The following is a 24,769-nucleotide window of genomic DNA, read 5'->3' as shown; positions in this document are numbered from 1 at the left end:
ATAACAATTAGTAATGATAACTATCCATCTGATTTGGTTCATGTTCTATTGAAAATAGTATCTCTAATTGTCTTTTTTAGTGAGGAAAATTCTGGCAAATTTTTCTTCATATGTTCTTCTACGATCGACTCTAGGCCTATATCGCACCAAAATGCATCACAAAAGCAAAACTAAAGCTTGGTTCCCACTAGAACGTAACGCAAGGACGTAAACGCAACATAAGCGTGTTGACCAATGACAAGCGAAGTTATAGACAGTTAGTAATCACAAGCGAATAAGCCATCCCTTGTGATTGGTCAATTCACTTGCGTTGCGTTACGTCCTTGTGGGAACCACGCTTTAATGGGCAATCCTTGCGCGATGCATGTATTATTATAGTATGCCGCTTGATTATTAGAATTGACTAATTTTGTTCACATTTGTTAACCGTTTAAAGACGAAAATATATCCCAACTTATACAGGATTTATTTTTACGAAAAAATGTAGTTTGTGACCTTACAGTTGAGGAAGTGTCTTTGATATTGGTTACGACTATTTATTACTATTTATTGTAAAATACATACATACAAGGAGAGAGAGAGATAGAGAGAGGTAAAAAGTATCAATTATTGTAACTAGTCCACATTGCCTAGCAAAACTCCGTTGTAGGCACACACCTCAGTGTGTAATCTCTCTAGACAATATGAGAGAGGGGTATTAGACGTATTTCAAGCAATCCCAGATGTTAAGGTGTTTTGTCGAGAGAAAATCTGATAATCATGATTATGATTCGTAAGCCATTGAACGCTTGTCAGTGAACTGTACCTGTAATTACTGTTTCTTTCTTTTCAGTTGCCAATATGCTTGGTTATGTTGATGTGTGACGTTGGAACGCTAATAACGTATTTAAGTTTTTCAAGATGGTTGTTTATTGCACTTACAACTGCCATTATACCGTACTATCGTTATAAGTATCCTCATCTACATCGGCCGTTTAAGGTGGGTTATAGACAGTTTAAGGAGGTAGACTACCTTGTACCTGTTTTCAAATGACTCATAATCCATTAAGTGATTTCATAAGGTTAGATAGGTTATTATCTGTTAAGGCCTAACCGTACCGTATTGTTTCTGCAGAGATTTATAAACACGTTAAATTATGTTACTAATTATGTTATTGTTTACACCACTACTGTGTTTTTAAAAGTTACACAATTACTAAATAATATTGTTTTTGTTTATGTTGAACACATTTTATATGGAACAATTGAGTAGCACGTGAGCAACATAGTCGGATTTTATGCAAAACGAATATCGCTTATTATTAAAAAAATAAAAAAATTAAATAAAAAAAAAATTAAATCTTGTGCATCTATTTTACATAAAATAATCAAACTGGTTTCTGGCGTACGAAACGTGTATCTTCTGACGCTATATACACCATAACATCAAGTGCATCTATGTTACCTAAGCTAGAGCTTCTTCTTTAGGACACCGCTATTCAGGAGACACTACTTTAAAAGAACACTTTTTTTGTGAACGAACAGTATAGGTGTTTCAACAATACGAGAAAACCCAGGGACACTTTGTTTGAGCTTCTCGTGAAACGAACGAAAGGCAACAATAACCTAAGACTCGTATCTAGATGACTTTCAATAGTCAGTTAATGTCTACCTAGTGACAGCTGCAGAACCGCATGTGATGTAATTGTTAATACTAATAACACTACTTTTCAGGGAACAATTATTTATTAAAGGGAAGATGTCCACTTTATAGTTTTTTTTAAATTATTATTCAATATATTATATAGTGAGGGTCCTCACAAGGCAAAGCAACATAAAACAAATCTGAGCTTAGCATCAGAAAGTGGAAATATATACCAAAATAGGAAAACAAATCTAAATAAATCTTTTGGTATCAATCAAGTGGTTCTACCATTATTATAAAAACCAATGCCAAACACTGTTGTGTATTTAGAAAACGTTATCTTCTGATAGTTTGATGGTAAAACTTGATGCACTATATTCAAGGCATCGACCTTCCGCGTTCAAATGTTCAAGTTTGTAAACAACAACATTATCAAGCTTTACGTTGGTCAATGACATTATTTTATATTAAGATGTAATCATTGTTTAAACGATTATTAAGATGATTTTATAATAATGATTCGATGAATTACCATATCCTACAATAACACGACAAGCGGGAATAACACCATGGTTCAATAACATTATCCTCATCATTTTTAAACACGTATTTAACGTCAACAGGGAATTATTCATTGAAATGTTCAATCCGGATGAACGTTATGTCAACCTAAGATTATCCACAAGTTCGTATGGCCGTTATGTTTTATCCATTCAGTTTTCACATAACAGGATGGACATTCACCTTTGTTGTAGGAGTTTTAAACAATATAAAGGTTTATGTTTCCTGGCGTTTTATAATAAAAGTATTTCCGAAACTTTATGTGAAGACGGACGGTGAACTAATTCGGATAGCAAAATAAATGGCACTGCACGTATCGCTACGTCACTAGGAGGGTAGCGGTAACGAAAGCAATTCTTTGACTATTATAGTATTAGTAGATCTGCTCGACCATCATGAAACCCCTTCTAAGTAACTGGTCCAGAGAGACTCCACCAACACACTAAACCCACTTTTTAAAGATCTTACAATCGATTTATAATGGTGTTATTAGACACGTTTTTTTTACTTATGCCCACACTACCTCCCCACCCCACCAATCAGTATTTCTAGATCCACACCTTCTTCTCCATCCCCCCCCCGCCCCTTCTCGATGATTTCTATCAACAGTAATAAAACAATAATAAATGTTTCTTATAACAGGTTCCGATGGTTCTGCCTTTTATATTCATCCTGTGTTCCCTGTTTGTCGTCATCGTAGCTCTTGTAGATAATCCATATGCCTGTGGTATTGGCTTGGTCATCATGCTTCTGGGTATACCTGTATATTTTGTCGGAGTAAAATGGCGAGGAAAACCAAGGATCTATTACAAACTACGTCGTAAGTATAATGACACTAAAATCGTTATTTCACAATTCCTGTTTAAAGTTCCGTATTCTTGAAAGGCCGAGTTTTTTTACTTATCTAATGTAGTTTTTAAAAAATAACTACATTATTATATAATAATAGAGGGGTCAGTGATCCATTAGGCGCTATATAAATACTGTTTATTATTATTATTATTTATATACTTACAGTAGTATTGGTTGATTAGTTTAAAAGGAGTCTCCTATTCGACACAGCAGTGGATAACTATATGAAAACACTTAAATTATTCGTCCCTTTTGAAGAGAAAACAACAATGGCCTACTTGCCAAGATACTATGCTAAATTCTGTTTTTCAAGACAAACAATAGTGTGGATTTTGAAACATGGATACAATTACATTCCATCGATCTACAAAAACGTTTTCTTATAAATCTTTATGCACAACATTACAGCCTCATTTTTCTTTACATTGGTCAATGGCATGTTTTATAGTAATATGTAATCTCAGATAATGTATGTTAAAATTATTGCATTATTTCCAATATTTATCCATTTATCAGAACATTAATGTATATTCCACTGTTCCTAATCCGTTTTCCCGTTTCTCAGTTACTTTATCTGCAATGATTGAATTTTATTTTTTTATAATGAATGCTATTTTCTTTAAAGATGTATTGACCCCCAAAAAACATGAAAAATTAAGATTAATTAAATCAGACTTTGAATGGGTTATTTTGTAGTTTTTATAAAAGTTAATTACTTATGTAAAACCCATTTAGGTGATCATTTTGGGAAAAGAGTAAAGATAAATTATCTTAGAAAGATATTCTTCCATCTCATTCGTTTATGGGCAGACAATCTAACAGCAGGATGCTGAGCTTCGAAGACAAAAGTGTTTATCTGTGGCTGCGACACGACCAGTTCCACGCCTCTTAACAGACACCGCGCGCCGCGGAGAACATGTACATAGTATTGTACTGTTGGTTGTCGCAGCCAGACATAAGTTCAAAGGACTGTTACGAGTTCTTATCTTGGCAAGGCGAGCTCAGTGTCCTGTTGTTAGATTGCCTTGTTATGGGGAACTGTAGCTTTGTCGAATCCATAAAAACCAAGAAAATAACATTTTCTGAGACTGATTTTTAGCACAATACTTTTCGCATTGATCTTCATAGTGTCCATTCGTATTTTCTCTACGTATTGTAATTATTATTATTACAAATTTCCTATGATGGTTAAATTAATTTGTCAGAAATTTGTAATCATCGGAAACATATTATGTTTTTCTTTTCCAGGTATTTTTACACATTTCTTTCAAAAGATAATGTTCGTAGTTGTGCAGGAAAGGCGGACGTATTGAGGGAGAATGTTTATAATGTTGCATTCCAGTTGAAAATGGAAATAAAGTCATGAAGATGGTTGATGGTCAAGATTTTGACTGTTTACATTGACCGTTGATGAGAAGATGCTGTCTAAACGCACGTGTTAATATAACGACAGCAGGCTTATGTGCGTATTTACAGAGTGTATTGGTTAAAGGAATGATGACAAGCCGATTTGGTTTCTTGGTGTTAAAGCTCCTTGCGTTTTGTGAGGTTCATAGTTGAATGGTTAATGTTTTATTCAATAAAAGAACATGTTGGATTTCAAAGGGGAAGATAGACGCCTTCAAAAATATTACATTTAGAATTGTGCCATTCCGTATTGGTGAATTAATATACTACCTACAGTAAGTTAGAAAACCAAACCTAATTTTGTAATGAAAACGTCATTGTAGCCTTATAAATCCCATAATCGTAAATACTTGGCCATATGGGGCCTATCTTGTATATTGTATATTTTAATATATTAACAGGGTTTTTGGTTAAGAAATTAATATAGTGAAGTTTTATGAAAGCGTAATTTGTAGTTAGCACGATTATTTATAACAATCACCTTGGTATTTTGTGGTGCTAGACAGTTTAGCTTTTGAAAACACTTTTAATATTAAATGGCATTCTGTTTGGATCTGGTGCTGGATCATCTTTAACCATTTTTTATTTCGTGTTCTCCGCCACCGTGTACGTTGGAAGTGCTTAAATATACGTTTAGGCTCAGTCCGGATTCACTCCAGTAGAGCCGGAGAAAAATACTCTGGATTGTGTTACGTTTTTCCGATCACAAATGTTTTGTACGGAATCAGGAATGTGTAGGTATAGTGTAAACGGATTTTATTCTTATAACATTTTCACGATGTTTTATCTGGCCTCGTCATCGGAATCAGGTCTCGGTGTGAACGTAGCTTTAGAACATGGAGAAGGCGGCTTCTTATTTTTTTACTTGTATAATGTGTGTCCTTATGTTCTGAATTTCTTTTACATTTTTGTCTACAGTTTAAAAATAAATAGATGTGGTGATTTAGGTACCAAGTTTGATTAAGATGGTGTACTTTTCTAATACGCAATGTTTGTTTAACTGGTTGTTTGTTGTATTGGTGGTATATTGATATGATGTGATTGTATTGTAGGTCCGATAGAGTATGACATCTTAAAGAAGTATTGTCCCTTTGACTAATTCCAAAAAAAAAAAAAAATAAAAGATTTCGAAAAAAGGTGGGTCATTTTGAAGTATCATAATAGTTATTAACTATCACCAAAACTTTTTAGAAAAAAAAAAATTTAACTGAAATACAGACGTTTTTTTGTTAAAAAAATAACTTTGACTTCCAGTCAAAGTTTTCAATCAAAACATATCCCATAATGAAACGCACTTGTTTGGCTACTCTGTATGCATAATCATAAAACTTCCTCATGATCTGTGTGAAAATACCTTCTTAACCGTGACGAGTTGTAAACAATCCTAATTTAGCATATGCATAATGCGTACTCATGGTTTGAAATCTTTGTTTACTTTTGCTCGTGACGATTTTCCAGATGAAATGTAATTAAACTAATTTACCTGTTAATTACGTAAACTTGTTGTTTTTGGCTCGAATTTTCGACTTAAAGTGAATAACTTTAATATTACTTTGATATGGCCACTTTAAATTTAGAATATTTTGACCTTCATTTTTTTGTGTTTCAAGGGACAATACATCTTTAATAATTTAATTTACATTTGAATAGAATATAAACTCTGATTCGGCATTCCATCTTCTCTTCCATGTTTTTAGAGGTAATCGATTACTATAACGTCCTTTTTATTATTATTGATATGGAACAGAATATTAGGTAATTAAATTACTCTGATTTGATAAAAATCTTAAAATCACACAAGTTGGCTATGGCGGAGATGTAGCCTTGTGGTTAACCTGCTGTGCTTGCCTTTAAATCCTAAGGTTCAGGGTTCTATCCTGATCTGACGTGTCAGAGTTGTAAGTCACAATTTCTCTTCCAAACCATCCTCTAACTGGTGAGTTATCTTGCTGTTGGACGTGATGCGTATGACATATTTAAAACATGTAATACTGTAGGACTAAAGCGAAATTCTTACTCACTTAAGTGAAATATTCTGCACTGTATCTATTTCCGAAGTATCATAATATTTGATAATAAAACAACGTAATACAACGAGATACTGTATTACCAAATATTCCTATGAAAATAGATAGTATGTGGAGATACAGTACTGAGAATCGGGTGCTAAGAGAAATATCTAACATTCGTCATTACATGAGACACAGAGAAAATGAACAACGTTGCCTACTTCAACTATTCAAAGGTTTGCATGGCGAATAAATATAAGTAAATTTAGGTGGTTTGCGGTAGGCTACATGATATGTTTTTAAAAAGAAATAGTGTACCGTACGATTTACAAAATGTCTCATTCCCTTAAAACTTTCTTTTAGAAACAAATGATCCGCAAACCTATACGTCTACAATGTTCGGCACGTAGGCTTACAGAGTACGTCATTGCTACCATTATGTATTCGAGTCATGTATCTTTTCTAAATCTTTGCAAACATTCATTTTGTATTTGTGGAAGCAATATTCACTTTTATTCATTGTATTTATTGCTTTACTGAGCTGTAGATTGATTTATCAATCAATTTTCCTTATGCTCGCCTGACAGGGTTTTAATGGATTGAATTTTATTATAATATAAATGGGCAACGGATCTAGTGTAGTATGCAAACACATTGAAGTTGTGTACGATAGATTCTTTTTGTTAGCTTCGTACGACATCGCTACATATCTCGTACCTATGGTATCTCACATATGCACGATTATTACTTATCGCTACGTAGCCCTACAGTACGTGCGTATCTCGTGATTGTATTTAGTGTTCGGTTCACTGTATAGGCCCTACGTATCGTACTTGTGATACTCGGGTCTACTGTACGTACATAAACACCGGGCTACATTCTCTGTGTAGTTCAGTCTCTATTCAGTGGGGTATTACAAAACAAATAAATATAGCATTTTTTATATATGGTATGGTATGGATATGCCATAACAAAGTGTTTCATCGTTTTAGCAGGAGATTATGCTAATTACGTGGTGAATTAATTGCTTGTTGCATTTTAAGGTTATTGAGGTGCTATCGTTTTTTAACATGTTTAACAAGTTTGGCTAAGCAATATTATGTATAGTAATATTAATAGTCGATTGTTTTAATATTTAGGTTAATTTTAATATAACTAAGACTAAGTTGTATTATAATCTTACCATAAGTTATTCACCACAGGGGATTTATTTACTCTATTAACAACATTTGTTAACGGAAGTAATTAATGTGTATTAATTAATATCATAAACAAAACTTAACTCGTTCGTGGGTGCCGCCAGCCCATCTACGAATAGGTCCGTTCCATTATTTACACAGCTTTACATTTTTAGTTTTTTTTTTATGTTTTAAGTTACTGTAGGCCTATCCTAGAAAATCTAACAACAGGATGCAAGCTCCGGGGACCAAATGATTTATCTGTGGCTGCGACAAGATCAATTTATGTACAGTATTGTCAAAGGAATGTTACGAGTTCCTATCTTGGAATAGCGAGTTTAGTGTCCGGCGATTTTTTTTCGTACATAAGTTCGGGACCCCTTATGTGAAAGATAGCCGAATTACTTCCAAAATATAACTAAACCTAACCCTCTAAATAATCTCTCTCACTATAATATAAAGTAAAAAGAAGTTGCTCCTGGGATTCAAACCCCATACATGTAAAGTCCATAGTCTAATTCATTCGACTACACAGACGGCTCGACAGAAAGCGTTTGCATTAGTGGATTGTTGTTAGATACATTCTTATGAATATGACTAATGAATATTCATATTTATTTTGTGACGTTTCATGAGGGGTCCCCAACTTATGTACGAAAAGAAATATCGCGTCCTGTTGTTAGATTGCCTTGTTGTATTTTACCATATGCTAGAATACTGGTGATTGTTTCTTAATAAACATTTTCATTTTCTCTATTTCTTATTTTTTTCAAACATATTTTCTTCAAACAATTATATGACTATGTATGATAGTGATATAATAATATCTATAAAGTAAACAATTTCCTGCAATTGAATATAAACAGTAATATTTTACAAATTTGATTAGCTCTCATAGGACTAACTTATTTTTGACAGTCATTCAAAGAGAGTTTGGTTTAGTTAAAATCACTTTAACGTTAGCTAAAGTATTTAATATAAATTTGACATGCGTTGTATGTAAAGCATATAGCATTTGATAAAAGATATCGTACTTTCAAATAGATTGGTTTCTTAATTTTGATATTACTTTACATTAAATTTTATACACAGCCAACACCTTCTTTTGAGCATGCGTGTTATTTTTCACTTGCGGTAGCCAGACATTTTCGGTGTTATTTACCTCCGCCAAAGAGGTATGTATTCGATCGCGTGTGTTTGTCTTTCTGTTTGTTATTAGCAGGATTACTAAAAGTAAGCAAGATATTATCAAAATGAAAATACAGATAGATATGTAGCCAAAGACCACCCCATTAAGTTTTGAAGGCAATCCGGACCACGGTCCCAATTCTGGAACACTTTTTTAGTATAACTTTCAGACCTCCTAGTGTTAAAAGATAAGACAGAATTTTCAAAAGCCGACAAGGCAGTCTTGAAGTAACAAGTAAACTAAAATTGCATTTTCTCGTAAACTTCATTTTTGTACAAGAGGCAAGAGTTATAATTTGTGATTTGTAACTTTAAAACATAATTTGATTTAATTGAGAGGTTTTTTTTGATACGAGTACCTATTTCTTTTCAAATTCACCAGTTTGTTTTGGCGTTGCTGTTCTATTGTTAGTCAACTGAAACTATTGTTAGTTGAAAGGCTGGTTACATACCTTTACACTAAACTCGCATACACATGCTTGTAGTAAAATTAGCCTAAATCACACACAGCATTAAGACACAACAACTCAAAAACATTTTTTTTCCGGTGAAATCTTGTGTATAGGCGGAGGTATGCACTCTCGGAGTGTCGTTCTAGTTCGGTATTAATTCATTCCGTTTACACAATGATATTTTGCATTCATTGCTAAAACTAAATAACGATTTATTTGTTACCGCCATGATTAGATACAAAATTATTGTCAAATATGAAGCGTTCGTCCATGTCGTGAACATGTTACCCCATAGTCTGAGGTATTCTGTAAAAAGCAAGGATAAGAATTTACAGTGGTTGATCTACTATGGAAATCAATGTAGGCCTCTAAGCCACATCATATGGTTGCTGTGAAGTGTGACTAAAAAAAAAGGCATCTTGAGTTTATTTTTAGACTTGGGCTGGATGTTATAATGGATTTTTATACCTCCATTGATAGATACTTAAAAGGTAAGTTGCTTTGCATTATTTTTTATGCGACCGCTTTAAATTAAAATTCTTGATTGATTGAATACTACTTGCCCATGTAGTCTGTAGTTATTGTCGTTTTATTTTATTCACCCAGTCGGCCTTTCGATTTTTGTCTAAATACTGAGCTCAAGTAATATACGTATGAAACGCCATATGTGCTAAAAAAATGAAGAATTAAACCAATACATTGCGGAAACATGAACTAGCAACCGATCCTATGATGGGCGTGTGTTCAATCCTGACAGTTTTCAGGAATTTGGGTGTCCCAAAAAGAGGCTTCTACAATATTTACTCATTGCCATTGTAGGTCATATGTAACTAAAACTAACAAATGGTAGACACTGAATCCTATTTATTATTAGGAAATCGTAAAATAAATCAATAGTTAATCATTTAATCTATATTCATTGAACGTTTAGGAGTATGTTGTCGATTTTAATTTTGTATATGGAAATGGGTAATCGTAACACGATTATGTTGAGATATTAATAAGTTGTATTCTGTATTCTAGTTTTTGACTACACAAACTTGTTCCAGTTATTCTAAGCACATTAATGTTTTGATGATGTGGGGAAATACACAATCTCGAATACCGTAGTAGCACGGCCACTGTGAGTTCATTTCCCGCCTTTTAAATTTAAATATTTAATTAATCTTTTTTTTTATCTTGTTCTTTTTATTAAAATATCTTGTTATCTTTCATCTTTTTCTGTTTTTGTTTTGTTTTTTTTTTTCTGTTTTGTTCTTTTTCTCTTTTCTCTTGTTATCTGTTTTTTTCTTTTCTTTTTTCTTCTTATTTTATATTCATTTTTTCTTTCTGTCTTTCCGAAATATAATAAAAGAATTGCCTAACTGCTCCCATAATAGCATAGTATATTTCTGTCCTTCGATCAAAGTCCACAATATCGTTACTTCTTGTCCTCTTCCATCTCCGATGCTGGCATATAAACAAATTAGGAAAGATAACCGCATTTAGGATTTAGGATCAATGGTTAGGAAGGGGTGGGTTAACCGTAACATACTGTAGAACAGTTTTTTCCAACATATACGTATTGTTATAATATAGGGCTGACAAATGTCAGAAAGGGGATAATTTAATATTGCATCAGGTATTTTCAACTCCTCATGAAACATACTAAAAGCTAAACTAAATTATTATTATTATTCAACCCGCCACGGTTAATCAAAATGAATAGAATACGGCGACTACTCGATCATTTATAGTAAATATTCTTGTAATTAAAACACAACAAATATGATTGTACTGTCCTGAGGCAAATTTATTATTAACCAGCAAAATATTATCAAAATCCATTAGGAAAACGGCACATTAAATTGGACATATACATATATATATTTATAAATCCAAAGGCAAATCTGTAAAAATGACAATGATGTGCGTATCAGTGGCTGGATCTCAATGGAGATACAAAAAAAAGCGAAAAGCGAAATCAAAATGATATATATATATATATATATATATATATATATATATATATATATATATATATATATATATATATATATATATATATATATATATATAATAATGTAATATAATATAATATAATAATATATAATATAATGTAATATATATATATATATATATATATATATATATATATATATATATATATATATATATATATATATATATATATATATATATATATATGAAATATATATATATATTTTTATATATATATATATATGTTTGTAGATTTATTTATTTTAGTGATTACATATCAGGCTGGAAATCAGTGCACGGAACCAAATCGTTGGATTTTAACAAATTTAATTGGATATATTTTTTAATCCATTATGATTGAATTCAGCAAGAATATACCGATAGAAAATTACCTAGACTTGCCCCAAGTGTCTAGTTATTTTCTTGTTATGTAATAGTCCGCCAGTCGGCGTTTCGATACTGAGCTCAAGTAATATACGTATGAAACGCCATATGTGCCAAAATATTCTTGTTAGAAATTTCGGTCTAGAACCTGGAAAGCATCTAACCAATCATGAAATCATGTTAACCAAACAACCCACTAGACCACAAAGGAAAAACATTTTATAATCAGAACAATTTCAATTCGTACAAGTCACAGTTACTTTAATTATAGAGCAGGTTTCAATTAATTTACTTAAGCTTACATAATGAATATAATATTGCATTTAAAGTAAACAAGCTGCTTTGAAAAAGTTTCACGAGGTAAAATGTATCAGAAAAACATTATCTAATCTACACTGTACGTTTATATCATAAAATATAGATAATGTTTGACAACCTTGGAGGCAGTGTTATTAATATTGTATATCATCTCAGAGTTATGTGCTGTACATTATTATCAAATGTTTGAAGTATATGTATTTTACTTTTATTTTGTAAAGAGAGTGTCAATAAATCATTCAAAAACACAATTGTAATGTCAGATAGTGATAATCAGCCTCTAGAGAATTTTTTTTTGGTAATATTTTTGTAGAGTAGGTCCATGACCAATATGATAAAATAAACTGTATTATCTAGATGGTATACTACTCAAAATATTTTATGAGCCCATTTTCAACAATTCTTTTATACCTTTTTATTGCTAGGTTAGTAATGCATAGGGTGAAACATAATAAAAATCTGCTTAGGCCTAATTTTTTTTTTTTAATAATAAAGTAAATGTTTAAACTTACAACATACTTAATAGGATATGTATCTATGACACATTTCAGTTAATTCATGTGAAATAGTTTTATCACATTTACACGATTCTCGAAATTAAATAAATAAAATACTGTAATAGCCACTTTAGCAAAGCTATTAGAGAGTGTTAGTGATTTCTTCCATTAAAAAATTTAGTAAACTCTCCCAAATTCTGGAAATTCACAAATGTTTTACAATGTCCAAACTTTTGTCCTATTCTCTAAAATGCATTCTAAAAACCAGATTTCTGGGCCAGCCCATTGAATAGGTTGTCGCACATCGGGCCACCACAATGGACAGGTCATCATGGTACACCATTGGGCTGTCCCATGATAGACTTTTCTTTGAATTGCATTAATGAATACCATATTTATTCGAATAAACGGCGTTACCGTTTTTAAGCTAATGGATTTTACTACAAATTTATAATATATTGTTTGTGGGAGAATTTATTTCAAACAATGTTCTATGGGATGTGTTTATTCGAATAAATATGGTAAGAAATTTAGTCTTTCTTGATAACTAAATAACCAATACCTATTTCAGGAATGACATACAAGTATTAAGGTAAAAGTTAAAAACGTTATTGGTTTATTAAGCATCTCTCACGTAATACTTGCTAATTAAATTTAAATATTTGGCGTCAAATATGAAAATAAATCTTAAAATTGCACTTGGAAATCGGATGTATTATCGTATAGACGGGTTGAGATCTAAGGTGTCTATCTTGGTACGTAATTCAGTTATCCCTTTCTTTGCTGTACTGGCTAATTCCTTTACTTCGGTATTAATTGTATCAATCACCCATTCCATGGCTTCACGTCCCTGGGGGAAAATGAAGTTGTTACATAATTAACGTTTATTTAGACATATGGTGGTAGATGATTGATAAGTTAGTTTCCTTAGAGAAATATGTAATGCAGGGCAAGTAATAGAGTAACTAATAATATTAGGAAACTGTTATTATTATGTATGTTTTTACTAGGCGTAGTCTGCTCAAGGGTGCAGTTTTTGGGGTATCAAACGTTATGTGACAACAAATGTGATGTGCCCATATATGGACATGATCATACAGTATCACTACCATATTTGGGCACATCACACTTTTTTGTCACATAAAGTTTGAGAGTGTAGACAGAGCTTTAGGTTTAGAGAGTGCATGGGATATACCTGTAATAGTAAAGCTCTGTCTACACTATCAAACTTTATGTGACAAAAAAGTGTGATGTGCCCAAATATTGTAGTGATATGCACCAAAATATGTCCATACATGGGCACATCACATTTTTTGTCACATACAGTTTGATAGTGTGGAAAAAGCTTTAAAGAGAGGTGATATTATAATTGCATAGCTCAGGTAATGTAATAGCTTTTTAGTCTGGTGCTGTTCTTCCAAATCCATAGTTATGGGTTCAAATCATATGTTAATTACTGGTAGGTTATTCAGCAAGCAAGTTTTTTTTTACATAGCATCTATTTTGTATTGTTGAATAGGGATGGTATGCTTGCTATTTTCACATATCTGAATGATGTTTAAACAAATCTTACCTTGTTTGCATTAGAAGCCATTGTAGTTGTTACTATACCCTCCAGGTAGCTACTTAAGGAAAGTCCATTTATTTGCACTGCTGCCTCTTGTTTCAACATAGTCCTATATTAATAATTATCAATTCAATGTTATTGTTATTACATTACTTTGCATAGTTTTAATAGTGATAGTGAGTGGAGTTGTGGCTTGGTGGTTATGATGGGTTCAAGTTTTTCTAAGGACAAAATTACAACTCCACTCCCAAAGACTTGTATAAGACTTTGTTTATGTAGAGCATCTTGTGTATATGTTTGTCTTGTGAACATCTGAGGGTCCCTAATGATCAAATAATGATGAAATAAAAAATGTTACGATTTTTTAAGAGCACGTATTCCACCCAAGTGTTCAAGGCGCCTGTGAAAAACAAACTAATCCTAAACTGAAAAAAACCCCAAATAACTGTATTGTGTTTACTAGTAATTTAATGTACACAGAACAGGTAGTACATAAATCACAGGTGTTTTCAAAAACATCTAAAGCCTTGTTCGCACTGAACTTGAAAAATGGTAAATTTAATCAAGGTAACTTTAGCCAAGGTTTAACTGAAACACAACACCATGAGTATCAAACGTGCTCCATCCCGTACCAAAGCGCCATCGCAAGATGTCTACTGAAGCACTGATCCAACCACATATGGTCAGCTGTTGGAATTATTGCTTTTCAGTAATTTTATGTAGGAGTCCTGCAGTCATGAGCACAGTACTAACAACACTAGACCCATGTATCTAGGTTCCATTGGATTGAATGATGGCATATTCAATGGTTTGGGGTGGAGACTTGGGTTGCACAGTATAAATACAGAAATAATATTTTGGAATTATAAAACACTTATGTTGTGAAACCTCTATAGCTCTGTCTACACTATCAAACTAGTTTGACCAAAAAAAAGTGTGATGTGGCCAAATATGGTAGTATATGATATCATCATGTCCATATATGGGCACACCACATGTTTTTGTCGCATTAAGTTTGATAGTGCAGACAGAGCTTAAGCACTGTATATATTATTACCCCGGTCATTTTAGGATAAAACATGTATGGAAACATACTCTTATAATGCAGCTACAGTAGTTTTCAGCACAAAGTTGTGTCTGTCATGATTCATAGAGGGCCTACAGTTATCATGATTACCAATTAATTTATTCCTCTGAATGTTACTGAATATACTAAGATGTTATATATTTTAATATTTAGTTTTTATAATATTCTTTTCTTTTTTATAGCTAGACCATACTTACGCATCTTTGATGGTTGGATGAGGCATATACACAAGTTTTTCATCTATTGTTATAAGATTTTTTAATGTAAGCTGTAGAAATAAAAGAAAATACAATAAAACATGTTCAAACGTATGCATATAATGTACTCATAAAAAATGTATTTTCACACGTCTGTTTTCCTGTTGAAATTTCACAGAAAAATGAGGAATGACCATACTGTATACCCTAAGCATGCAGGCAAAGTGAGGCTAAAACATTATTACATTTTCCAGCTATTTTTTAGTTTGAAAATGGTTTTGAAAAACCATGGATTTCTTGAGAAAAGAAATTGAGTTGAATCTGTAATACCATAGCGCCATCGCAAGATGTCTACTGAAGCACTGATCCAACCACATAAGGTCAGCGGTTGAAATTATTGTTTTCCAGTAATTTTATGTAGGAATCCTGCAGTCATGAGCACAGTACTAACAACACTAGACCCATGTATCTAGGTTCCATTGCATTGAGAGATGGCGCAATGTTAATGAACATTCTGGTTCGAGTAGGCTTACTAACATGCCTTATGATTTGTAGTAGTATTCTAATAAATGGAAGACTATTACTACATGTGTATAGTAATTGTCAGATTAAGGCACACCTGGTGTGTCATACCTATTTTATAATGTTGATGATTTGCTGTTCTTGAGTTGAGTTTAATTTTTAGCTCTGTCCACACTATCAAACTAGTTTGACAAAAAAAGTGTGATGTGCCCAAATATGGCAGTGATATATTAACATCATCATGTCCATATATTGGCACATCACATTTTTTTGTCACATAAGAGAGGGTGTCAATTCAATTCACATTTATTCAATTAATGAAAACTTAAATAATGTAAACAATATAAACAAATAAAGATTTCATTAATTTGGATCAGACTTAGAGGCCAAGGCCTGTCTCAGAAAGACCCAACAAAACATAATACAAAATAAAAATGTATACAAATATAATAGGTAAAAGTGGCATAATAATAAAAATAATACATTTATGAATGATAATTTTCCAAAAATTAAACTTAATTTGATGTCTGAATATTTTTGCATTTTCACATTTTTTAGATTCTCTTTTAAGTTATTCCATAATCAGCTTTGATCTGGTTATAAACCCACATTGTGTATGAGATGTCAGAGATTTAAGATGTCTGTTACCAATGATATACTCACATTAACAGAATTTAATGTTAGTGTTTTGTTTTCAATATCAACTTCAGATTTTTCTTTGACATGACATGTTGGATTCATTCCCACAAGCTGAAAAACCAATAAAATATATAGTTAATTAATGTTTGATGATATTGATAGTTAAGTTAAATCAAAAACTTTTAAATTATAAAACTGTATTCAACTTTGGGATAATCGTATACATATTGCCATTGTTTTGAATATTCAATCAATTCTGTAAAATATGGATACAATTTTTCATAAATATATGAACAATTGGATCATCATTTTGTACCACCCCCTCATTCAACATTGCAGGGTTGTATCTTCAAAAGAGTTGAGTGGCCGAGCGGTTAAGACAGTGGAACCGTAATTACGTAGCCATAACATCGGCAAGGCTTCGAGGCTCACTCGCTCCATGGTTCTGGTGGTAGAACGAGTCTTCTCGGATAAGGACTATAAACCGTAGGTCCAGTGTACACATAGCTCATGCGCACTTTAAAGAACCTAGTACATTTTTCGAGACGAGTAGGGGGTTACCCCGGTGTACTAGTCCACACAAACACAGCCACCGTCACACACAGCCACTGTGCAAATTGGGACTGGACCGTTTTAGAGGTGTTTACCACCTGTTGGTCCAGATCCTTCACTAACTGAGTTAGTGAGAAGTCGAATAAATAAAATAAATAAATAAATAAGTTAAGGGTAGGTACCGAGCACTAATGTTTAGATACGGTTAAATCATGTACCTACTGTATATAAATTACTTAAATTACAGCTAAACCTTTAAAATGGAGGGAATTAGTATTGTTCAGCAGAATGTCAATCAATCAATTTTTTAGATGCAATAATTTTGTTTCATCTATTGTATTATTTTAAGGGGGGGTTGGTGAGTGGTAGTCTCCGCTATTTTATTAAATTTCTCCCGTTTATCTTCACATATTGGCTGCATCTATACAATCTTCTTAGTTGATCATCGTCTTTAGTCACCATTTTCCTTGAGGGATGTTTCTTTTTAGGTTACGGAAAAGAAGGCCAGAGGCCCAATCAGGTCAATATGCATAGATATAGCACAGGGATTGCATCTACTAACGTAGACGTAAGCCACTGCGTTACCTTTATCCGTAACAAAAGCCCTGCATACTTACACTAACAACCCATCCTGGTAAGCCCCATTCTGTAGTCAGTATCCTATCGCTTACAATCTTGCCAGTTGGTAACACACTTCTTTCCACAACATCTACACCTATAACACTTGGATTCATTGGGTTTGGGTATTTTCTCCATGCTGCCTGACTTACGGTTTCCCATGGATGGCTATTGATTGAAAATAACAACGGTTAAAGGAATATTCGATAATGCCTACCTCCTCTACTACTAGGCCTAGGTAAACTACTAGTTTTGATTGACAGACGATCGGGGCCAGACAATCAGACTTATTCTAATTAGACGATCAGGTACCAACGACGCGTGTGCTACTAGCCTAGGCTACATAATAATCAATAATAAATTTTATGGCCCGGCTGTGAATATGATGAGTTACTAACTTACTACAATACCACTCTACTAGCCTAGCTAGCTAGGCCTACTACATACAGGTACAGTAGGCCTACTAGACCTAGTAACTAAAATAAAACATAAAGGATAGGCCTAGCCTAGTTAGTATAGGCCTAGCTAGGTAGGCTAGGCCTACAGTATTAATAAAGTAAAATAATAAATAGGCCTAGCTAGGCCTGCCTAGGTAGCTAGTTTATACTGTAAGGCTAGGCCTAGCCTATTTAATCATTTATTATGTGTATAGGCTACTGTATATAAGAATTAATTCGGCCTAGCCTTTGTTTTGTGTGCCTTTTACATTTAATTGAGAAATTGAAAGCTATTTCAGTATAAATATTCTATAGCTAGGCCTAGCCTAGGCCCATTCGTTGCAATTCTGTGGATGGACACGGGCGGACGTACACATCGTCGTGTCAGAAATTCTGCCGGTGTCGAGCTTGGCAAAAACCAACCACACTCTAACACGTGTACTGTAGTAAATAGAGGCCTACGTACTACCTAGTGTAATTCGATAGATGATATCTCTAACTAGAATTATCAAAATTATACATACTAAAATACGTGTTCTGAACTCCAGATTTTCATGGTTAATAATTTCAATTTCATACAACGAAATCGATTCTTCAAAGCTTTTGGCCGTATAGTTAGAGTGGGAAGAAATGACGTAATAATTTAGCCGATTTACTAAAAAATCGTCATGGTACTACGCGTTTGTGAACCTTGAAATATAGTTTTTTTAAATCTATTAAAATGGGTTGTACAAGTTCTTTGGTTGTACCTTTTAAAAACTGAAATATGAGACACAAATTAGAAATTACAAAAAAAAAATTACAGAAACCGAATAAGTATTATACAGTACTACTATTTAAATTTTGATAATGAATCTTTTATAATAAGGTAGGACGGGTAACAGTAGTAACAGTCAAAATAATTAATACGCATTGGTTACGTCATGATGAAACTTTTTTGGTTTATGATTGGTTGATCATGGAGAAACAATTTGACCCGGAACACGTTAATTGATTGATCAGTGGAGCATACAAAGGTTATCTACATGGAAACAGCAAATTGAAAACAAGATGGCGCTTCCCTATACTACCTAGAAACAAAACATTGTTCTGATTTGGTTTTAAAGGTAAGTGTCACAGGTTTTCCATTTGCTGTATCATTAGCTAGGCCTAGGCCTAAACTAGGCTAGATTGGTAGCCTAAAGTAGGTAGGCGAAACAGACCAGAATTGAGAAATGAATGATAGTTGGATTATGATACACACACCACCATCGTATTGATTGTGATGATGGAAATGGGGAGATTGGTTGGAGAGAGTGAGTCCGGGCCGGGCGGAACTAGGAACTAGCCTAGGGCCTAGGTCTAGAAATTATTATTTATTGAACAATTATTTTAAAACGTAATAATGGAAGTTTAGCATATCTTGATTCCTAAGCCTACACATTTTGTTTCAATCTTGTTAAAAAATTATTTCAATATTACTCATCGATTATTGGTTTTATTTAAAAAAAAATCAGAACAAGTTTTTTTCTTCTCTTCTTTTTTGGTGGCGCAACACACATTCTAGACTAGGGTATGGCTTATAGGCTAAAACCTATGCTATAAATAGGATACTTTAATTTAAGTAAGTACTTATTATTTATTAATAAGTAGCATTTTATTTTGTTTAAAAAAGGGTCATCAACATAATAAATAAATCACGATGCCTACAGGCTTGGAAAAGCAGACGGCCAAAAGGGCTACTGATTGTGGTGACACACCATTGTACGACAGCAAAGTTATGGCCCCTAGAAACCCAAAGCTAATTCGTGGGATACAAGAACCAGAAAAGGTAATATATTAAAATAAATAATTATGTTTGAAATTTGATTTATTCATCATAATTTTTTTATCTTATTTAAATAATCTGTACTGTAGCGCTGAATAAACAGCAACAATAACATGTCTATATTTCAAATTTGATTTATGACAAATTTGTGATGCAAAATAACCATTTAAATCACTGAGTGTTTGTCGTTACCCAAAATACAATGTGCCCAGGCTATTAAACGTTCAATATACATCAGTAGTTGGCTCAAGGTCATCAGCACTAGATAAATTAACCATTGTTTTGCATTTACACTGTGATAACTGATTAAATGGTGTTTTCCACGAACATCAAATCGATCGATTTTAACTGTTATTTCTAGGCTGCCATTTAAAGATGTATTGTCCTCCTGAAAAAATATTTTTTTTTAATTTTTTTTTGTTTAATATGCCATTTTAATTTTACATAATAGTTATTTACTTTGACCAAAAACTGGATCGAAAACAAAATTATTTACCTAATAAAATGTAATTTAAAGCAAAAAATAGTCAAATTGGCTGCCAGCCAATGATTATTTGGTTGAACAGTTTATTTTGTCATTTTTTTTTTCCTACAGAAGTGATCAACTTTGTTAAAACTACAAAATGGCCTATTCAAATTCTGATTTTATTTATCTTCATTTTTCATGTTTTTTGAGGCACAATACATCTTTAAACGGAAAATTTGTCCTGTTTCTGTGAATAATATTTTCTCCCTTTTTAAATATCTTAGCTGACGCCGTCTAGTTTTATGAAGGAAATGGAGCAATCAACAGAAGAGAAACTTGCAAACACGCATGTTATGCGCATACCACAAATCATTGAACTTCTAGACATGGGTGACACTACGTATCAGATGATGTCAGAGGTCGATATTGATGAACCAATGTTTCAACCATTTCCGTCAGAAATTACGTTTTTAAATTACAAACCATTTGAAGTCTATGAAGTACCGTTAGTTTTACGAAACAATGACAAAGTGGGTACCAATTTCAATTTGTATTATTTTTCATATTTGAGACAATGACTATTCAATCGCAAATAAACTGGCAACGTTGAATAGTTTTTTACAGATCGGAAGTGTTTTTTTAGGCTCTGCAAACAGTTACAACCAATTGTTTACCTTCAACATTTATGATTCTTCCTTTTTCAGCATTTGTTATTATCCTGATAACATGGATCTATATAAACATTTATCAGAGTACTATTGGTTGAATTTTGTTGCTTTATTTTCTATTTATGTAGGTACCACGGTTGGTGAAAGTAGTTCAAGCAGATTCCCCCTATTTTAAGATAATCAGCCCCCATGATGTAGGCCATAAAGTTGCCCCTGGAATACCGACAATCTTTAAAGTTCAGTTTATCCCCGAAGAGAAAAAGGTTTGTTTGCTTTACAATTACCTATCCATGACATATTTGTATTGTAGATGTATTTAGGCGTGGTTTCCACTGCAATAATGTATCAACGCAAATTGCCGTATTGTGTAATCACAAGTGGGAACAGTAAACAGTCGAACAGGAAATCAAGTCAGTTTGATTTCACACAACAAAGTAAGACAAACGCAAGAGAAACATAGTACAGCGCTTAGTCAATCAAGTATGCGTTAAAAATTTATTTCACGAATATGGAGCAAACATAATTATTGGATGGGTATTTTCTTATTTTGCGTTGGTTACATAGCGTCGCTAGTAGCAACCACGCTTTAGTGTAAATTTAATGTTCAAATCATAATTTTATTGAAATCATAATAGAAAAATGTATTTTTATTTTTCTATTTGTGTTTTTCAGAAGGTTTATTTTAAACTTCTTTAAGTCACTAAGTACTAGTGTAAACTTTTAAAAGTGATATTTTCTTAATTTTTTAGGACTACATCCACGAGTTGGTATGTGTTACTGAGCGTGAGAAGTTCATTGTACCTGTCAAAGCTATCGGTGCACGTGCACTGTTAGATTTCCCCGACAATGTCACGTTTCAGACTTCTCCCGTAAAATACCGATCTACAAAGATGCTTCTGGTTCGTAACGTGGGTAACAGAGAGGCAAAGTTTTCCATAAATACAGATGGGTATGTTGATTAGTAATTTTGAATAGTAATAGTGTTTTCTGTTTTAGATTAATTTGTATCCATTGAGGCTTGGCCACTGTTTATCCATCACTGTTTTCATTGGATTTATAGTACCATATTTATTTGTATACTCACTTGTGAGGACGATCAAAGCATATTGATTGGAACGTCAAGAAACTCAACAGTTCTTTTCAGAAGTAATATACGTGGTGTACCGCAAACTTTATATCAACATATTTATTTGAATAAATGGCCCAGGTTGTTTATTTGTCAAGTACAAATTGTATAGAAATGCTTTGTCTCAGTTAATATATTCTACTGCTAGTATTACAAAAAGAAATACCGGTATGTTGTATTTAATACAGTATTGTGCGTATATGAACATGGCAAGGCATTTATATGCCGAAAACAAACTATAAAGACCCTTTGCATTTATTCGGGGAGGGTGTTTGCGGTATGCACAAAACAGTTGGTCAAACAGTCACTAAATAATAAGATAAGCATAGATAAACAGTTTAATTTGTTTTTTATTTTTCTAGGCCATTTTCAGTCAATCCAGAAAATGGAATATTACCTGTTGGCGATAGTATGCAAATTGAACTGATTTTTAAACCAATCAAAGTCGGTGACCACAGCAGCAGCCTGATCATCAGCTACGACACTAATGAAAACGTACACGTCAATCTTTATGGATGTGCCACTGATGCCAACGTCCGATTAGACAAGAGCTCCTTGCGTATAGAAAATACATTTATTTCAATGGCCAATCAGAGATCCGTTACCATAAGCAACAGAAGTAACGTAATTGTGCATTATCAATGGAAACCGTTTGCTAGTTTGGAAGAAGAAATACATCAAAAGGAAAGGTATTGCTATAATTAGTAACTTCTCCTTTAAAAAGAATTTATGCCCTACAAAAACACCCAAAATGGTATAAACAATAACCTTATGATCAACAATAAATTTTCACAAAATCATAGTATTTTGTCAATCTGCAAAATCAGTATACCACCTATTATACATCCAGTTTGTTCCAGAGGAGAAAATATACAATAGTGGAAAGATGTGCCCCAACTGAGTCTTGAACTCAAACTTTGAAACAGATTTAGGCTAGGCAATCTATCTAAAAAAAACAGCCCAAAGTAAAACAAATTGCAAACAGAGATATTTTTTTTGGTCACATATGATGAGGAGATCAAAATTTGATCATCACACCTCTGTCACTCATCCCGATGATATGCAAATTAGCTTAAATATGCAAATTAGGGTGAATCAATAGGGTTACCATATTTCAAAAACTACTAGTCAGAGAGAGTTGATTTTTTCACTGATTTATTTAGAATGTATATTAATATTTGCTCTAATGAAACATTTTACGAAAAATGACCGGAAGTACAATATTTGACCCTCGTCGACCCCATTTTTCAATGTTTGCATACATAATGCAACTAAAATGTGTGTAGATACTTTGTTTTGCCCTCAAATGACTCGTATACAGGTTTCCTATAGTCGGCACACTGTAGGACCGCTTTGTAATTCCCAAAATCACATCTTTGTCACACACAAAGTAGTACAATAGTAGTACAATTTATTATGTTGCAAAGCATATTTTAATATTTTATATATAATACAACCTATTCCTCTACCATATTACTACTTCATTTTCTTTAAAAAATAGTTTATCATGTTGTTGAGCAGTTTTCAATAATTTTTGTTAAGATAATTTCCTCAAAGGAAAAATGAAATACAAATACAAATGTTCAAATTTAATCTCTTCCTGACGATTAGTTTCCTGAAATTTATCAAATTGCGTAATTTTTATGTGTTGTTTTAGTTGATTTCTGAAAAAATCAATTGTTTTGAATACAATGCTTGCTTCCTTGTTTCGTTTTGAGAATTATGAAAAATATTTCCTTATATGGTCATCTACTTTTAGACTAGCACTTAAAGTGATAAACTATTTAAAATTATAAATTGATAAGTAGTTATCTCAATACTTAAAATAATTTATTGAAAATGTGTGTAGTTGATCGCTTTCTTGTAGACTTTATTGTAAAGGCTCTTTCGCCTGTCCACAGTAACAGTGCAACAGGGTTAACCCCCACTGTTCCAAAAGATTCAATGGGTTCTTTAAACTGCAAACAAGCAGATATATACATACTATTAACCTCAAGCTTTATTGTAGGACATCATTTTACTATATACATATTACTGTACTACTACTGTTTTTTTAACTAAGATTTTGCCAAGACTTGGAGTCAGAAGAAGTCATGGATCATGATAGGTTTCTGGCTGAGTGCATTTCAGATCCAACTGTGAGAGACAAAATGGCCATTCTCACTCAGACCTTTAACAACAGACGCAAGGTACAGTGTGAATGTAGCTTTAATTAGGCGTATAAAGGGTCTTTCACACTAGTTCCGGCACGAAAGACCCTTAAATGTAGTTCTGCACTAGTTTTTTATAAAGCAAAATATTTGAATTTGTTTTAAAATAACAAAATATAAATGTCTTTAATAGCTTATTGAAACAGACAGTATGCTGTTCTCTGATGATGTGTTTGTCATTGAGCCTTCAGAGGGTGAAATTTGGCCGAATTCGTCCGCCGAGGTCAATGTAATTTTCAAACCCCAGGAAGCTACTATATATTCCCGTACAGCGTACTGTGACATTACTGGACGTGAATCCAGACTACCGTTGAGGATTCGTGGTGATGGTGTTGGTCCAAAATTGATGTTTTCTTTTGATTCGCTTGATATGGGCCATATTTTTATTGGATCAACACATGCATATGAGGTAATATTCTACCA

At 32.9% G+C, this 24,769-nt stretch overlaps 3 protein-coding genes across 6 annotated transcripts in view; 2 read left to right on the top strand and 1 right to left on the bottom strand.

Annotated features, from left to right (window-relative positions):
• LOC140057814 (cystine/glutamate transporter-like) overlaps window positions 1–8,630 on the top strand; it is a 68,281-nt gene extending 59,651 nt beyond the window's left edge. The window contains exons 9-11 of the mRNA XM_072103560.1: window positions 833–979; window positions 2,828–3,005; window positions 4,286–8,630. Of these exons, the coding sequence (XP_071959661.1) occupies window positions 833–979; window positions 2,828–3,005; window positions 4,286–4,350 (390 nt within the window). The 3' untranslated portion in view covers window positions 4,351–8,630. The remainder of the gene's footprint in view (window positions 1–832; window positions 980–2,827; window positions 3,006–4,285) is intronic.
• A 2,872-nt stretch (window positions 8,631–11,502) lies between these two features.
• Window positions 11,503–18,703, bottom strand: LOC140057096 (PRELI domain containing protein 3B-like). Its single transcript, XM_072102634.1, has 6 exons — window positions 18,594–18,703; window positions 17,632–17,800; window positions 16,487–16,573; window positions 15,302–15,372; window positions 14,024–14,126; window positions 11,503–13,300 (listed from the first exon to the last, which is right to left on the bottom strand). The coding sequence occupies exons 1-6, from the start codon at window positions 18,644–18,646 to the stop codon at window positions 13,166–13,168; spliced, it is 618 nt and encodes a 205-aa protein (XP_071958735.1). The 5' UTR covers window positions 18,647–18,703; the 3' UTR covers window positions 11,503–13,165.
• Window positions 18,704–19,118: 415 nt separating this feature from the next.
• The window catches only part of LOC140057377 (hydrocephalus-inducing protein homolog), a 48,247-nt gene continuing 42,596 nt past the window's right edge, over window positions 19,119–24,769 (top strand). For all 4 annotated transcript variants that reach the window (XM_072103014.1, XM_072103013.1, XM_072103012.1 and 1 more), the window contains exons 1-8: window positions 19,119–19,175; window positions 19,724–19,879; window positions 20,627–20,872; window positions 21,139–21,273; window positions 21,760–21,959; window positions 22,499–22,825; window positions 24,199–24,325; window positions 24,480–24,755. In XM_072103014.1, the coding sequence (XP_071959115.1) occupies window positions 19,751–19,879; window positions 20,627–20,872; window positions 21,139–21,273; window positions 21,760–21,959; window positions 22,499–22,825; window positions 24,199–24,325; window positions 24,480–24,755 (1,440 nt within the window). In that variant the 5' untranslated portion in view covers window positions 19,119–19,175; window positions 19,724–19,750. The remainder of the gene's footprint in view (window positions 19,176–19,723; window positions 19,880–20,626; window positions 20,873–21,138; window positions 21,274–21,759; window positions 21,960–22,498; window positions 22,826–24,198; window positions 24,326–24,479; window positions 24,756–24,769) is intronic.

This window comes from Antedon mediterranea, chromosome 8, assembly GCF_964355755.1.
Source record: "Antedon mediterranea chromosome 8, ecAntMedi1.1, whole genome shotgun sequence".
Lineage (NCBI taxonomy): Eukaryota > Metazoa > Echinodermata > Crinoidea > Comatulida > Antedonidae > Antedon > Antedon mediterranea.
The sequence above is the reverse complement of the archived record's forward strand: the minus strand, read 5'-3'. Positions and strand labels throughout refer to the sequence as shown.

Bases quoted from the DNA above. Each gene is read 5' to 3' on its own strand.
- LOC140057096 (XM_072102634.1), bottom strand. From the start codon at position 18,646: ATGAAATTGAAATTATTAACCATGAAAATCTGGAGTTCAGAACACGTA. The intron at 17,801-18,593 runs GTATGTATAATT...TTCAATCAATAG, and splicing joins AGTTCAGAACACGTATTTTA to CCATCCATGGGAAACCGTAA. The intron at 14,127-15,301 runs GTAAGTATGGTC...TTATTAATATAG, and splicing joins CATCCAACCATCAAAGATGC to GACTATGTTGAAACAAGAGG.